At 46.9% G+C, this 14,841-nt stretch overlaps 1 protein-coding gene across 4 annotated transcripts in view; it reads left to right on the top strand.

The window, feature by feature from the left end:
• PRKD2 (protein kinase D2) overlaps nt 1–12,356 on the top strand; it is a 32,369-nt gene extending 20,013 nt beyond the window's left edge. For all 4 annotated transcript variants that reach the window (XM_018062650.1, XM_018062649.1, XM_018062652.1 and 1 more), the window contains 5 exons: nt 321–482; nt 4,407–4,505; nt 8,454–8,721; nt 11,482–11,567; nt 11,902–12,356. In XM_018062650.1, the coding sequence (XP_017918139.1) occupies nt 321–482; nt 4,407–4,505; nt 8,454–8,721; nt 11,482–11,567; nt 11,902–12,114 (828 nt within the window). In that variant the 3' untranslated portion in view covers nt 12,115–12,356. The remainder of the gene's footprint in view (nt 1–320; nt 483–4,406; nt 4,506–8,453; nt 8,722–11,481; nt 11,568–11,901) is intronic.

Genomic DNA, 14,841 nt, shown 5'->3' with positions numbered 1-14,841 from the left:
GGCGGGGATTTAAAAGATACAGATGTGCAAAACTTCTTCCCATTTCTTCAGGCTCCCTTCCCTCTTGCTCCCTCAACCTTGGGCCTTCACCACAATTTCATGATATAAAGATCCTTCTGGACACCTGGTGGTGTGGGAGGGGTGGTCCTCTCTGGGGCTCTGGACACTCTTTCCCCTCCCCCACTGCCACCCCCGGGGGGAACGGCCCTCCAGGGACATCCTCTTGTTTGTTGTCCGCCCGTTCCTGTGGCTTGTCCTCTGGGGTCCCAAGCTCATGGGCGACCTGGATCCTAACCCCCACCCCACCTCACCCACCCCAGAGCCTGCGGCACCCAGGGATTGTCAATCTGGAATGTATGTTCGAGACCCCGGAGAAGGTGTTCGTGGTGATGGAGAAGCTGCACGGGGACATGCTGGAGATGATCCTCTCCAGCGAGAAGGGCCGGCTGCCTGAGCGCCTCACCAAGTTCCTCATCACCCAGGTGCGCACGCCCCGCCCACCGCCCCGCCCACCGCCCGCCTCCCCAGCCTGGCTCCCCACCTGTCCTGCAAGAGCAGCTGTGCTGTGTGCCCTGAAGGGCAGGCAGACATTGGGTGAGAATCATAATCGCAGATAAGAGAAAATGTAGTAATAGAGTAATAACGATCAGAAAAAGTATTAGAATGATACTTTAAAAATTATAATATGATAGAACAGTAGAATAACAGTAATAGAGTAATAACTACAGATACATAATAAGTTGAAAATAATAGAGCAGTTATAATAATATTATAGAAAATAACTATAATTTTTTTTCTTTTATTATTTTTTGTAATGAGTCAGGCTTGCTGGGCCTGACTTCACGAAGAAAAAGGGAAGGAGAGAGAAGCCTTTCTCTGGGGAGCTCATTCATTCATTTATTAAATGGTTCAGCAAACACAAACACTGTCTGGCCCCATGTTGGGCAGTGTGAGGACACAGCGATGACCTCAATAGCCCTGGGTCTGCACAGTGATCACCCAGAGTGGGTAGGGCTGAGATGGGGGTGCTGATAATGAGAATGATAAACAACATGGTCACTAACCTTTATTGAGCCCTTACTGTATGCCAGCCACTGTTTTAGTTCATGTAATCTTCCTAGCAACCCATGTGGTAGTGGTTATTACTACTCCCATTTTACTGTGGCTCAGAGACATTAAGTAACTCACCCAGGGTCACACAGCTGGTGGGATTTAAACCTGGAAGCATGCTGTTACTGAGTAAAGTCAAACAGTGTCTTAGTCGCTCAGTCATGTCTGACTCTGCAACCCCATGGACTGTAGCCCGCCAGGCTCCTCTGTCCATGGAATTCTCCAGGCAAGAATACTGGAGTGGGTTGCCATTCCCTTCTCCAAAAGTCAAACTAATATGTGTTATTTGTCTGTGTGTGTACATACATACATTTAAATTGATTTCACATCACATATAACACTGTTGTTCTGCTTCTTACTTTCTTCACTTTAATAGTGCTTCTCAAAGACCGTTCTATTTCAGTATGTAGTTAGCAGAACTGTCTCTTTTTCTTAATTGTATTCCATGACAATATCACTAAATTCTCCAGTTGCTGAGCATGTAGTTGGTTTCACTATCCCACTCCTGCAAACAACAGCCTGTGAACATTTGTCTACAAACATCGACAGGCTCTGGTGGGAGGATTTCAATAGAACATGTTTCATACAGTAGACTCCCGAGCCTAAGGAAATGTGCTTAAAATTTTTTTGAAAGGTGTTGCCCAGTTATTCTCTAAAACCTCTTTCAACCTTTATTCTCACCAACAGAGTTTGAGGGTGTCTATTTTCTCAGTCCTTACTCTGGATAATATATTCACCAGTCCTTTTTTTCCCCCCCAAGCCACATGGCTTGAGGGATTTTAGTTCCCGACCAGGGGTTGAACGTGGGCCATGGCAGTGAAAGTGCTGAGTCCTAGCCACTCGACTGCCAGAAAATTCCTGATATAATCGCTAGTCTTAAAGGTGGAAAAATAATACTTCATATGGCTTCACTTGGTGGTTTAAAAATTACAAGTGAGGTTGAGCATATATTCACACGTTTATTGACCTGTGCTTTATGTGCTTTTTGGCCATTTTTTTCAGTTGTATTATTCTTATTGAATTGTAAAGAGCTCTTTGTGTATGAAGGACCCTGGATCTTTGTTGCTTGTGTTGTTTCCATCTTTTATCCCAGTATTTCTTTTCCTCTTCATTTTGTTTGTGGTGTTTACTTTCATTTTGGGGGTTTCACAGCCTTCTTGGAAAGATCTTCCCACCTGGCTGGCCCCACACTTGATTCTGGGACATGTTCTCTGTTAGTTGAAAAGTCTGCTGTGCTGGCTTCCTTTCTCCAGGCCCAGCACCCTTGCTCTCCCAAGCTGTCTGCCTTTGTCAGTCTGGCTTGTGGGGTGGGGATAGAAACTCACTGAGGGAGGCCCATCTGGACTTCAGGTGGGGAGAGAAAACTGCCTGCCTTCAGCAACTGAGGCCGTTTCTCTTTCATTCTGGTCTTTCATCTTGTTCTCTCTTTTTGTCTGTGCTCTCTCTCTCTCTCTCTCTGCAGATTTTTGCTTTTTGCCTCTTGCCTGCCCCACCCCAAGTCCTAGGCTAGGCCCTATACCTCATGAACTTATAAACTTCACAACCATCTCTGAGGTAGGTATTACTATAATCTCCATTTTACAGACGAGGAAACTGAGGTTGAGGGGTTTCCTAGGTCTCGCCCAAGGTTGTACAGGTATAAGGTCACACTGCCAGGTAGCAGTCTGGCCAAGGTTTGAACCTGGGTCTGTCCAGTTTCCCATCTACCCTCTTTGTTCACCATATTTACTAGGGGTTGGGAAAATCAGTACACTGGAGCTATGTAGGAGAGGATGTCCATATATAGCTTTGGACCTCCAGGCTCTCTGTCTGTAGAGTGAGGAACTTGGACCTCAGCAGTAGCATTTCCATACTGAAAACAATGAAAAAGTCCAAATATTTCCATTCTAAGATATAAATTACAGCTTCATGCTTCTGTCACACTTTTGACAATTTGACATTTTGTTTGAGTTATATAGAATCAAGGAACATCATGGCTTCCATAGGCAAGTAGTTAGAAATGGTAACAGTCTTTTTTTTTTTTTTTTTTTTCATTTATTTATTTTTGGCTGTGTGGATCTTCCTTGCAGCCTGGGCTTTTCTCTAGTTGTGGTGAGCAGTGGCTACTCTAGTTGTAGCGTGTGGCCTTCTCATTGCAGTGGCTTCCCTTTTTGTTGAGCGCAGGCTCTTGGGTTCAAGGGCGTAAATAGTTGCAGCTCCTGGGCTCTAGAGACCGGGTTCAATAGCTGGGAATCACGGGCTTAGTTGCTCTGCAGCATGTGGGGTCTTCCCAGATCAGAGAGTTAATCCATGTCTCCTGCATTAGCATATAGATTCTTTACCACTAAGCCACTAGGGAAGACCAACAGTTTTTTGTTTGTTTGTTTGTTTAAATCAGCTCACCTTCCCATCATAGAATATTCTTAAATTAACAGCTACAGCAGGAAAAGTTTTATTCGAAACACTCACAGGAAGGTGTCCACTAACAGGCCATCACAAGAATAATAACCAAAACAACAACAATAATAATAGCTCACATGGAGTGCTTGCTGTGTGCCAGACACTGCCCTAAGCATTTTATATACCTCACTCAGCTCACTTAAAGCTCACAGCAACCCATGAGGATGGGTTCTATTATTACCCCCATTTTACAGGTGAGAACACTGAGACCCAGAGAGGTAAAGTGGCTTGCTGTAGGCATCAGGCTAGTAAGTGTGGAGCCAGGTTTGCTACCTTGATAAGGCTGGCTGTCAAACCGACCTAACACCCACATAACACCCCACCTCTTAAGGGTGTTATGTTTGATTTATGTCATATTAGTATTGTTTGTAATTGTTTAGTATTTCAGGGTTTTGATCCGTGAAAAATATTTTTTTAAAAATTGAATCACACAATAGCACCTCCTTGAAACCGCTGCATTATTCATAGCTCTTTTTTAGCAGGATCTGCATGTCAGGATGTCAGGATCTTCCCCAAACCCCTGCTCCAGTTCAGTCTCCCTAGAATTATATGTCCAACTTCTATCTTTGACTGAAATGGTTCTGGGGTTCTGAGCTTCTTCTTTGGTGCTCCAATGCCTTCCTGGTCCGGGGCGGGGGGGAGGGGAGTGGAGTTGGCCGGGGCGGGGCGGGGGGGCGGGTGGGTCTGAGCTTCTTCTTTGGTGCTCCAATGCCTTCCCTGGTCCGGGGCGGGGTGGGGGTGGGGGGTGGAGTTGGCGGCGATGGCATGGATGGGGTTTGGAGGGCTGGCTGCTGAAGGCAGAATCTCACAGCAGGGACTTTTCTAACTATTTTACTGGTGCCATCTCCTCCCCTCAGATTCTGGTGGCTTTGAGACACCTTCACTTCAAGAACATCGTCCACTGTGACTTGAAACCAGAAAACGTGTTGCTGTCATCAGCCGACCCATTTCCTCAGGTCAGAAATGTCCCCTCCTTATTTGAGGAAGTCCATCTAACACTAACGGTGGGTGGGGACTGTGTTAATCAAGATAATTAATCAGCCACAGAGACCCAAGATAATGGCTTAAGTGAGACAGAGGCTTGCTTCTCACTCATGGAGGGACCAGCATAATCATTTTGAGGGTGAAAAAGCAGTGCAATGGTGTTGGGACCACAGCTCCTGCTGTCTTGTTCTGGCCTCTCTATGGCGTTGCCTGGTCTTCGTGGTCCATGTTGTGCCGCTGCTGCCCCGCCTCCCAAATGTAAAAGGATAATGTGGGGGAGGAAAGAAACGGGGTAGAAGAAATGAACGCACCCCTTTTCTTCCCGAAGGTAATATTACGAACTTGCACGGGGCACGCCTCACATTCTATTGGCCAGGACTTGATCACGTGGAGCTTCAAAGGACGCTGGGAAATGTAGTTTTCATTCTGAGCAGCCGTGTGGCTCATTAAAAATACAGAATTTTTATTAAGGGGAGAAGCAGAGAACAGATATTGGAGGGGAGCGACTGGTAATTTATTCTATGGGTCTCTTAGGAAAACAGTTTTTTGGTGTTCTTCTTTGTTTGCTTTTAATATTTATTAGTTGCCACATGTGGGATCTTTAATGTTCCCTTCCATATGTGAGATCTTTTTTAGTTGCAGCATGTGGGATCCAGTTCTCTGACCAAGGATCAAACCCAGGCCGCCTGCATTGGGAATGTAGCCTCTTAGTCACTGGTCCACCAGGGCGTCCCAGGAAAACAATTTTGATGAGCCTCTGACTGGTTAGATGAGAATCCCCTTGGAGCAAAGCCAGATTGAGCAAGGGTGATGATTATAACAGCTACAGTTGATTGGGTGCCCACTGTGGTTAAGGGCCTTTAGCTACAGCTCTCATTTAGCCCTTCCACATCCCTGTGAAGTTTTTGCTTCCTTATTTCTCTTTTGTGATTATTTCATTTAATTTTAAAAGTTCATTTTGGTCATCAACTAAAAATTATTGTGTGCCTACTATGTGCCAAGCTGCATGCTGGAGTATTAGGAACTGTAGTAAGTAGAGACATCCCCATCTCCATGCCCACTGGTTTACAGCTGGGGCTGATTTTGCACCCCAGGGGATATTTGACAACACTGGAGATGTTTTTGGTTGTCACAAGCTGTTTGAGGGGGAGCATTACTACTGGCATGGAGGGATTGCTAAGCATCTGACAGTGCGCAGGATAGCCCCAAAATACAAGATTATCTTTCCCTAATGTCAGTAGTGCAGGGTATGAGAAACTCTAACTTACAGCAGTAATATCCACTAGAAATATAATGTACTGGAACTTACTTCCCTGGTGGTTCAGTGGCTCAGACTCTGTGCTCCCAATGCAGGGGGCTGGGGTTTGATCCCTGGTCAGGAAACTAGATCCCACATGATGCAACTAATAGTTCACAGGTCAAAATCAGAGATCCCATATAAATTAAATTTTATTTATTTATAAATAAAGATAAATTAATAAAAAAGAAATATAATGTGAACCCCATCTATAATTTTACATTTTCTAGTAAGCCACATTTTAAAAACTGAAGAGAAACTGGTAAAATTAATTTTGCTAATATACTTTATTCTAATATATCTAAATATTAACATTTCAACATGTAATCAACCACATAAACATGAATAGTGAAATAGTCTTTCTTTTCCTACTAAGTCTTCCAAATCTGGTGTGTATTTTACACTTAAAGTAAATCTCAATTTGGGTAATAAATTTCTATGAGAAATACTTGATTTTGCACTTAGATCTCAGAAAGTTAACAGTTGGGGAAGTAGGTTGACACATCCAAGTTGTTCCAAGCTTATTTAAAAACTATCCAATAAAAAAATCTAGGACCCCCCCTTTAAAATATAAATTAATTAAAATTAAATAAAAAATAATTTCTCAGTTGCCCTTGCCATATTCAGGTGCTCTACAGCCACATGTGGCCACCATACTGGACAGCAAAGCTCAAAGAGGGAAGATGAAATATTGGTCAAATTGTCACAAGAATGTAATTATATCTGTGATGAGTTCTGTGACACAGTTCTATGAGCTCAAACTGTATAGCCCAGTGGAAGGTCAGAGAAAATTTATCTGAAGAAAGAGTAGGTTTTTTGGGGGGAGGGGACAAGTGTTCTAGTCAGTGGGAGCAGCCTGTGCAAAGGCCCTGTGGTGTAGTTTTAAAAAAAAAACAGTTTTATTGAGATATAATGTGCATACTATACAATTTACCACTTTAAAGTATACAATTTAGTGGCTTTTAGGGTATTCAGAGTTGTGCAACCATCACCATGATCAATTTTGGAACATTTTCATAACCACAAAAGAAACCTCATACTTCTAGCCAACATCCTCCAATTGCACCATCCTCCTAACCACAACTAATCTACTTTATGTGGATTTGTCTGTTCAAGCATTTTATGTAAATGGAATAAACAAACACTTCTCTATATATATGTGTGTGTGTGTGTGTGTGTGTGTGTGTGTGTGTGTGCTGAGTAGTTTCAGTTGTGTCCAACTCTTTGCAACCCCATGGGCTATAGCCCACCAGGCTCCTCTGTCCCTGGGATTCTCCAGGCAAGAATACTGGAGTGCGTTGCTATGCCCTCCTCCAGGGGATCTTCCTGACCCAGAGATTGAACTGGGTTTCCTGCACTGCAGGCAGATTCTTTACCATCTGAACCACCAGGGAAGCCCGTTATACACGGCCATAAAAAGAAGTAAAGGACTGACACATGCTGTAACATAAATGAACCTTGAAAACAGTTAAGAAAAAGAAGCCAGTCACCAAGGATGACATATTATATTATTGTATATTCCATATTGTGTATTTCATGTGTACATGTATGGAATATACAATAATAATATGTCATCCTTGGTGACTGGCTTCTTCCCCTTAATGTTTTCAAGGTCCATTTATGTTACAGCATGTGTCAGTACTTCTTTTTATGGCCATTTAATATTCCATCATAGGTAGAAAAAGGTGGATCTTAGAAAAGTAAAAGATTATAAGGTCTGTTAAAAGGCAAAGGATCCTAGGAAAAGGCTGTCACATTGAGATCTGGGTCAGGGGTTGGGTGTGGCTGTTTTTGAAGGCAATAGAGGCTTGGGGGCAATAGTGAGCCAGAGAAGGGTTTTGAGTAGGGGAGGGACAGTATAGGAATAGAGGTGGCAGCTGCCTATGGACTGGTAGGGAGCAGACAGGACTTTGAACCCAGACTTGCTGGCTCTGAAGCCTATCCATGACCCTAGACTGCCTCCAACAAGGGCAAGGTAGGTTCACACCTATTACCATGGGTGCCGTGCTTAGCTGTTTACATGCTGGGTGCCCTTTAATCCCCAGGGAAGCCTGATCTGCAGCTGCTGTTAGCATTCTCAACCCGGATGACAAAAACGGGCTTCGAGAACTACTGTCCCTCAGCTGAGATCCCCGACGCTCTCTCTATGCCCGCCGCTGCTCCTCATTTTCCCATGTATTTACTCTTTCAATTCACACAGCTACCCTTTAAGGTAGGGACTGTTAGCATCGCCGTGGTACAAAAGAGGAGACAGAGGCAGAAGAAGGTTGAGACCTGTTCGACGTGACAGAGGGATGGCAGCAGGGAGCCTTTATGTAGCTTCACTGCAGGTTGCGCATTTATTGTCCTGTGAGCTTTAGATGGATGAAACCCATATAATCCTCACGACAGCCCTTTGAGATAGGCGCTGGTACGATCTTCCTCCTCGTACAGATGAATAAACGGAGGCCCAGACAGAGGAAGCCCCCTGCCCAGGGTCACCCAGCTAGCTAGTGAGCAGAGGAGCCTGGATTCGAACCAGCGTCCGATTTTGTCTGGAATACCGTAGTGGCGGTACACTTGCGCAGAGGCGGGAGGTATGACCTCCATACGCCCTGAGACCCTCTACCCCTCGCCTCTGCAGGTGAAGCTCTGCGACTTCGGCTTCGCGCGCATCATCGGCGAGAAGTCGTTCCGGCGCTCGGTGGTGGGCACGCCGGCCTACCTGGCGCCCGAGGTGCTGCTCAACCAGGGCTACAACCGCTCGCTGGACATGTGGTCGGTGGGCGTGATCATGTACGTCAGCCTCAGCGGCACGTTCCCCTTCAACGAGGACGAGGACATCAAAGACCAGATCCAGAATGCTGCATTCATGTACCCGGCCTGCCCTTGGAGCTGCATCTCGGCCGGAGGTGCGCGGCTAGCTTGACTCCTGGAGGCAGGCGAGGGGCGGGGCCCCGCGGTGGGGGCGTGGTGGGGATAATGGGCGGGGCCGCCCTGAGAAGTGGCCGTGAGGGTGGAGCCTAGTGAAGGGGCGAGAGCACCCGGAAGACTCTGTTTAAGGGAGGCACTGAGACCTGGAACCTTGGGGGAGGGACTCAGCACGTGTGTGAAACTAGGGTCCGAGGCCTCAGGCCTAGACTAGGTTATGCGAGTTGGAAAGGAAGTGCCCTGGAAACACTAAGACACTTGCCACCTTGGAGGCTATTAATACTTGGCTTGTCTAGGGTGAGACCAGGAGAAGGACTAGACCCGAGAAAGTGAAAGGGCTGGGATGGCCAGGATTGAAAGAACAGGTCTTCCCAAGGTGTTGGCTGGAGCCTGAAGTCTTTGGGGTTATGCCCCCAAAAGGATTAAGCCCGCAGAAGCAGTGGCCAGGGGGGCAGGGTTGAGGAACAAGGGCTTGGCTAATTTGCCGGGTACTGGAGCCTTGACTGGGATGAAGATGGGCCTGGGCCCTGGGATTAGATCCAGTGATGGAGGGAGCTGATTTAGGGGCTTAGCTAGAGAAGGGGCAGGGGGGCTTCCCTGGTGGCTTAGGTGGTAAAGAATCTGCCTCCAATGTGGAAGACTTGGCTTCAATCCCTGGATTGGGAAGATTCCCCTGGAGAAGGGAATGGCAACCCACTCCAGTATTCTGTCCTGGGAAATCCCAAGGACCGAGGATCCTGGCGGATGGGCTACAGTCCATGGGGTTACAAAGAGTCAGACATGACTGAGTGACTAACACTTTCACTCAGGAGGGGCAGGGCCATGGAGGGTTTCTGCAGACTTCTAAGGGAAGGACTGATCCTGAAACCAAAGTCAGGCCTGGAATCTGGGAGCAGGTGGAGGTTGGGAGAAGCATAGGGCTATGGGGGTCGGGGCTAGGGGACAGGACAGAGGTGGACATTGGGATCTCTGCATTTAGGGGCTTTGGCATCGTGGCCTGGTGGTGGTGATGGTCTTTGTCATGCTCCTGCCGGCTTGGAGACGGGTCTGGGAAATTTAACTCCTGAGGGCCCCCAGCTTTGAGGCAAAGCCAGGTGTGAGGGTGAGCCAAGGGCGAGGCTAAGATACTGGGGTGTGTGAAGATGCCTTAAATGAGTTAGAACAAAGGGCAGGTTCTGAAATCAGAAGCTCAGGAAGACAGAAGTGTGGGAGGGACATTAGTTAAAAAGACAAGCATTTGCGAGTTCCCTGGTGGTCTAGTCATTAAGGTTGAGTGCTTTCACTGCCATGGCCAGGGTTCAATCCCTGATCGGGGAACTGAGATTCCAAAAGACACAAGGTGCAGAGAAAAAAAAAAAAAAACCAAGCTCATCCATAGGAGTTTCTTCAACAAGTATGTGTTGAGTGTCTACTTTGTGCCTAGTACTGACTGTCCTAGGTTCTGGGAATACTGGAGTCAGTTGGAGAGAAGGGATCATGAACGAAGGTTGCCCAGTGGTCTGTGAAGAGGAGGGGGAGGGGCATAGAGGATGTGGCCTCATGGAGCAGGCAAAGGGGGTTACTCAGTGCAGGAAAAGGTGTTGGTGGCCCAAGAAAGATTGAGCACTGAGCAGTGAGGCGGTGGATTGACTTGAGTCCTGGAGCAGTATAAGGGGTTGTCTTTTGGGACCTAATCCGGAGTCCCTCAGTCAAAGTGCGTCCTCCAGTGTATGCGAGTGAATTTGAGTGTGGATGGGTGTGTGCAAGGGAGCCTGTGAGAACAAGGCCTATACTCAGAGGAATTTACATAGTGGGGCCTTGTCTTTCAAGGCTCATGATCAAGCAGGGAGCCTTGGACAAGTGCTAGCTTGTCTTGAATGCCTGACACTCGCTAATCGTTTTCATAGAGAGTGGGCCTCCAACTCTGGGTCTTCTGCAGGAAACTGGTGCCTGATTAGCATCTCATAACATTGTTTTCTTTTCATTTTATTTTTGTGGACCTGGCAAGTGATCTTAGGATTTCTGTTGACCAGGGTGATGGAAAGTTTCCATTTTATATAATTCTGCATCCTATATTTTATATGAAGTACATATTTATACAATTACATATATATATATAATATTTGTGTATTTTCACCTTAAAAAGTGAGTTGAAAAAGTGAATTGATTTAAAACCAAATTCCACCTATTTTCCAAGGGTTATGCACATGGTTCAGAGTTTTCTATGTACAGAAAGGTCTAAAATGAAAATTCTCTCTTATTCTTTTGACATCCTTCCCAAAGGCAGTGTCTATTACAAGTCTATATACTTATGCAAGCAGATATGGGTACATACATTCTCTTATTTCTCCTTTTACACAGTGGCAGCATGCTATACACAATATATTGTTTTTAACCAACTTGCTCTGTCCACATCCCAGCAATCTTGGGTAAATGAGTTGGCTTAAAGAAAAATACTAAGTGAAATATAGTATAGATGTACCTGTACATACTTGTGTTTGACAAAACCTATGAAGGTGGCATAAGAATGGGGAAACATTCCTATGGTATGAGACTTGGTGAGGAGATGTAGGATCCAACGTGAGGGATGGGGATAAATGTGTAGTTTAATGAGGAAATAGGTGGGAGAGTGATTCGTGCAGGTGAGGCTTATTGCACTGAAGGTCGGCCCCCATGGCAGGTGAGTAGGGTGGGGTGCCTGTTGAAGGAGGGGCGGCCCCTCACCCTGCAGGATTTAAGCTGTCTGTCTCCTTCTGGTGCAGCCATCGACCTCATCAACAACCTGCTGCAGGTGAAGATGCGCAAGCGCTACAGCGTGGACAAGTCTCTCAGCCACCCCTGGTTACAGGTGATTCAGGGGCGGGGCTGAGAGGCAAGTGGGAGGGGCTGAGTCCTTCGTTGGGATAGAGGAAGGCGTGGAACCACATCTCTTATTGGATACAAAGGTAGTTTAAGTTGTAGGTACATTTCGCGTGGACAGGGAATGTGGCTGAGCCTCCCATTGGCTGGGCTGTAGAAGGAGATGGAGCTAATTGGCTAGGTAGGTTGTGAAGGGTGTGGCTTCACGGTCCTTGGTATCCGGCTTCTCACTAGCAGGGCAGATCCCGTGCGGGTGATGCTCTATCAACTATTGGCTGCCCTTGGAGCAGTACCGAAACTAATCTCTGTTCTCCCCGGCGCAGGAGTACCAGACGTGGCTGGACCTCCGGGAACTGGAAGGGAAGATGGGCGAGCGGTACATCACGCACGAGAGTGACGATACGCGCTGGGAGCAGTTTGTGGCAGAGCACCCACTCCCCGGGCCGGGGCTGCCAGCCGACAGGGTGCTCGGTGGGACCCTCCCACCCCCGGACCATGAGATGCAGGGGCTGGCCGAGCGCATCAGTGTCCTCTGAGGTCTCGGGCTCCCGCTCTGGCTGCCTCGTGATGCTGTCCTTGCGTGCTCGGAGAGTGGCGCTTCACACCTTACCAGTGATGAACTGTTCTAAGGAAAGCAGTTTCCTGCCCAAGTTGGACACGCCCCCGGAGGAGGGGCATGGCGGGGGCGGGGGCAGGGACCGGGGTTATTTCCAAAGTTAATTCCCCAACAATTAAAATGGACTCATCTCTGGCCCTATGGCCTTGGTCTTTGGCCACACCGCACTCTCGTATTATTGAGTCTGGAAAAAAGATGGGATGGAGGAGGGATGGAGGGAGGGGCACTGAAGGGAGAGGAGTTTTGGAAGGAGAACTAACGGATAAAAAAATATACGGAGGGAGCACTGCCAGGAGGGAAGACTAGAAAGGGAAACGATATGAAAGAGCATAAAGAGGAGAGGGAAGATTAATGGAAGAGAGATAGAAGGAATCGGATCGGAGGGGTGAAGGATTTAGAAAAACTCAAAAACTCAAGTAATCTCATGGCTTAATGGTTTAATTTTATAATTTGGTGTTATTGCTACTAACTGCACATCTGGTTTATGATAGAAAGTCGATACACAGTGGTTGGTATTTTCTTATAAGTTGATGTGATGACTTCTCTCATTCGCTGGCTCATCCATTTGTCACACTGTGCGGGGTGATGCTGGGGACACGGTGGTGACCGAGTCAGCCCAGGTCCTACCTTCAGGGGCTTCACCATCCAGTGGGGGAGACAGGCTTGTTCCTGGCTAGTGAGGACCCAGAGTGGGGAGGGCTGGAATGGGAGAGCCCAAGAGGGTGGGGCAGCCTAGAATGAGCTTGGGTGTCTTTGGGGGCAGTTCTTCTAAGCTGACTTGAGCCTCACCTTCACCCAGAAGGTTGTAGGCTGAGAGAGCTTCTGTCCTTTGATCCCTGTCCTCCAGTGCCCTAGCTCCCCATTATCACCCAGACTTTTGGCCCTAGAGCTGAAGGCAAGCAATCAGAGCTTGCGCTTAGCCAAGTTCTCTATACACCTTGGTCACACTCGAAGTTACACAAACTTAAAGATTTTCCTGAGCCCCATAAAACCAGGATGGTATTCAGCAGCCAATTTAAAACTGCCTGCAATGCAGGAAATGTGGGTTTGATCCCTGGGTCGGGAAGATCCCCTGGAGGAGGAAATGGCAACCCACTCCAGTATTCTTGCTTGGGAAATCGCATGGACAGAGGAAACTGGTGGGCTACAGTCTATGGGGTCACAAAAGAGTCAGACAGGACTTAGCAACTAACAAATTAGGCTAGTACCTAGAGCTTAGGCTCCATGTCTTCCCAATTTATATCAATTAGCCCATCTGCTGGTCAGTTGGGGAGTTGCAACTCTTTAATTTGAAAAGGATTAAATGAATGAACCCTAGTCAATGAGGATCTCCAAACAAACCGGAGTACCTCTGAGGCATATTCCAAGCCTACACTTTTGGGGCATGTCTCTTAGACCCCATCCTGAATGTTTCTCCTTAAACTAACTGGTCTAAAATCCAGGAGGGTAGACAACAAAGGGACAAATCCATCTGCAGTGATAGCGCCAGGCCAGGAAATAGATGGAAAGACTACTCAGGACTGATCCCTGACAATCACACTGTGTCTATCTTGGCCACGACTTTTGTCAACATCCTGGGGTCAGAAACTAAAGACAATCAAAAATATCGTGTTAGTTTGATTACAGAACTCCAAGAAAGTCCAACATGAGATGAAAAAAAAAAACCCACACAATCCAATTTAAGGTCCTGTTACTTAAACAACTGGAGATAAATAGGTAAAAAATCCATCCTGTTGGGCCATCAGAAACCACTAAGCCTAATCTTGAGAGAGACACCTACAGGTACTATAAAGAAAAGGAACACTGGACTTTAGCCTGTCCAGCTTTAAAATACAAAAAATGAATTTGAAGGACTTCCCTGGTAGTCCAGTGGCTAAGACTCTGTACTCCCAATGCAGGGAGCCTGGGTACCATCCCTGATCAGGGAAGTAGATCCCATATGCTACAACTAAGGCCTGATGCAGCCAAATAAATATTTAAATAAATAAAAGGAATTTGAACCTGAGATTCATTCTCCCTGGTGACTCCCAGCAGACCTTCTCCTCTGCCTCCATAAACACCCCTCAACCCACAGAGGAAAATGACCATCCCCATTAATGGGCATGCTACCCTCAGCTTTGTAGATACAGGGGCCACCCCACCTTACCTTTCAACTGCCCTCAGGGCTCAGCAATGATTTTGATGAGATACCACAATTTGCCACACTTTAATTTTTTTATTTTTTTGGCCTTAATCACGTGGCATGTGAGATCTTAGTTCTCCATGGGTGTCTGCATGCGTGCGTGCCCAGTTGCTCAGTGGTGTCTGATTCTTTGCCACCGCATGGACTGCAACCTACCAGGCTCCTCTGTCTGTGGGATTATCCTGGCAAGAATACTAGACTGGGTTGCCGTGCTCTCCCTCCATACTCCCTTCCAAGACCCTTCCCAACTCAGTGCTCCATCTGCACAGGAAGCTCCCCCTACCCTATCTATGGATCAGGAGTCACGTGTGGTACGTTCATTCCCAGGAACTCTGCAGACATCATCATCACCACCATCCAAAGGCCAACAAGGAAATCCACAAAATTGCTACCACTCTTCTGACTCCACCTACTAAGGATCTTTCTTCATCTCCTACTTGGAACCCTCTTAGCTGGCTGCACTCT

Source organism: Capra hircus, chromosome 18 (assembly GCF_001704415.2).
Source record: "Capra hircus breed San Clemente chromosome 18, ASM170441v1, whole genome shotgun sequence".
Lineage (NCBI taxonomy): Eukaryota > Metazoa > Chordata > Mammalia > Artiodactyla > Bovidae > Capra > Capra hircus.
This window is presented reverse-complemented; position numbering and strand designations above follow the sequence as displayed.